Consider the following 1,393-nt stretch of genomic DNA (forward strand, 5'->3'; position numbering starts at 1 on the left):
GTTTTTTTTTTTTTTTACTGTAGGCGTTTTTACGCCCCTATCGACACAATTTAAATCAAGAACGAGGCGGGTTTCGACCCTACTTGTCAGGGCCAAAGGGGACTGAGAGGGATATAACGTCCCAGCAAGAAAACAGAGATACCTGATAAAAATTCTCATCACATAAGAATCAAACCCAAGTCTTCTGCGTGATACGATGAAGCATCTCATCGATACCCACAGAAGCTGGTAATTGTGAGATGAAGACAGTAACTGAGAACTGGTGGCAAGAATGTTTACAGCTGTATTATGTTATACCTATAAAATTGTATCCTTTCTTTTACGTAAGAATGAGCACGTTTAGTAAGGTTACTCGAGACCAACATTTTGAGATGCTAATAACGCTCGAACTCAGATGTAATACTTTAAAATGTAGGTGTTGTTTTTTTCCTGTGTCCCCATTTGATGCCGAATATATTATGAACAAAAATGAGTCAACATGGTAGTAATTGTTATACTTCCAGAAAAACAACAGGAAACAGAAAAATTGTTTGGATGATGATGTCGAGCGCAATAATAAGATAATTTATGCTTCCAAAACAGTGCGTTGTTCCAATTTATTCTATGTTGTACCTAAAGTGAAAACGCTGTTTCTGACACTTTCTCGGGTGTGTGCACTTTATTGTTATTCACATTTGCTAAAACTACATACTTTTTTGTATATTTCAGTTAGAGAACACGTCAACATTCAGTCTTTGTGATTTGGAGGTTTCTGACTTGTATCATGTCTCTTCAAGGTGGGTCTTTCCAAAACTTGGAAGAAAATTCTCTACACCACAATGGAATTTTCATGTTGAATTTAATAAAAAGAAAAAGAAACAAGACACTGATGAAATAGTGCATTTTCCTGTCTATCATAGTATACGTGACCTTTTAAGAGGCAATTACTCAGCCTTAGAAATCTCTATTGCTCTTTCACTCACTCACTAACTCTCCTGCTTCCTCCATACCTCTGATTTTCTCGTAATGTAGATAATAGTTCGAATAAATTCAATTTTGATCTCCCATGTCAAACATCTTTGTTTTTTTAATGTAGCCAGAAAAAAAAAGAAAAGAAAAAAAAGAAGCCACAAGAGATTGGAACATTATCCATCAGATGTCTGCTAACTACAAATACATTTTTGTATTTGAAAAAAGCTTTTTCTCCCAGTCATCATTTCATTTTCAAGAAAGTCGTTTCACTGTAAACAGTACCTGCTCAATGTTATGTGTTCAGCTATCTGTGATTAGATACCAGGAAAAAATGTTGTTGGTTGTCTCCTAGAAATTAGAACTTTGTCTCTCAAGCAAACAAAACTTTTGTGTACCACAGAGAGAAAAAGAAGAGAGATGAAATAAGAAGGCCAACAATATA

General features: G+C 35.1%; 1 protein-coding gene across 1 annotated transcript in view; it reads left to right on the plus strand.

Annotated features, from left to right (window-relative positions):
- Nucleotides 1–1,049, plus strand: part of LOC101856424 — a 14,006-nt gene extending 12,957 nt beyond the window's left edge. The window contains exon 4 of the mRNA XM_005097994.3: nucleotides 709–1,049. Coding sequence (XP_005098051.1) covers nucleotides 709–969 — 261 coding nt within the window. The 3' untranslated portion in view covers nucleotides 970–1,049. The remainder of the gene's footprint in view (nucleotides 1–708) is intronic.
- Nucleotides 1,050–1,393: the final 344 nt, after the last annotated feature.

This window comes from Aplysia californica, unplaced genomic scaffold (genome assembly GCF_000002075.1).
Source record: "Aplysia californica isolate F4 #8 unplaced genomic scaffold, AplCal3.0 scaffold00170, whole genome shotgun sequence".
Taxonomy (NCBI): Eukaryota; Metazoa; Mollusca; class Gastropoda; order Aplysiida; family Aplysiidae; genus Aplysia; species Aplysia californica.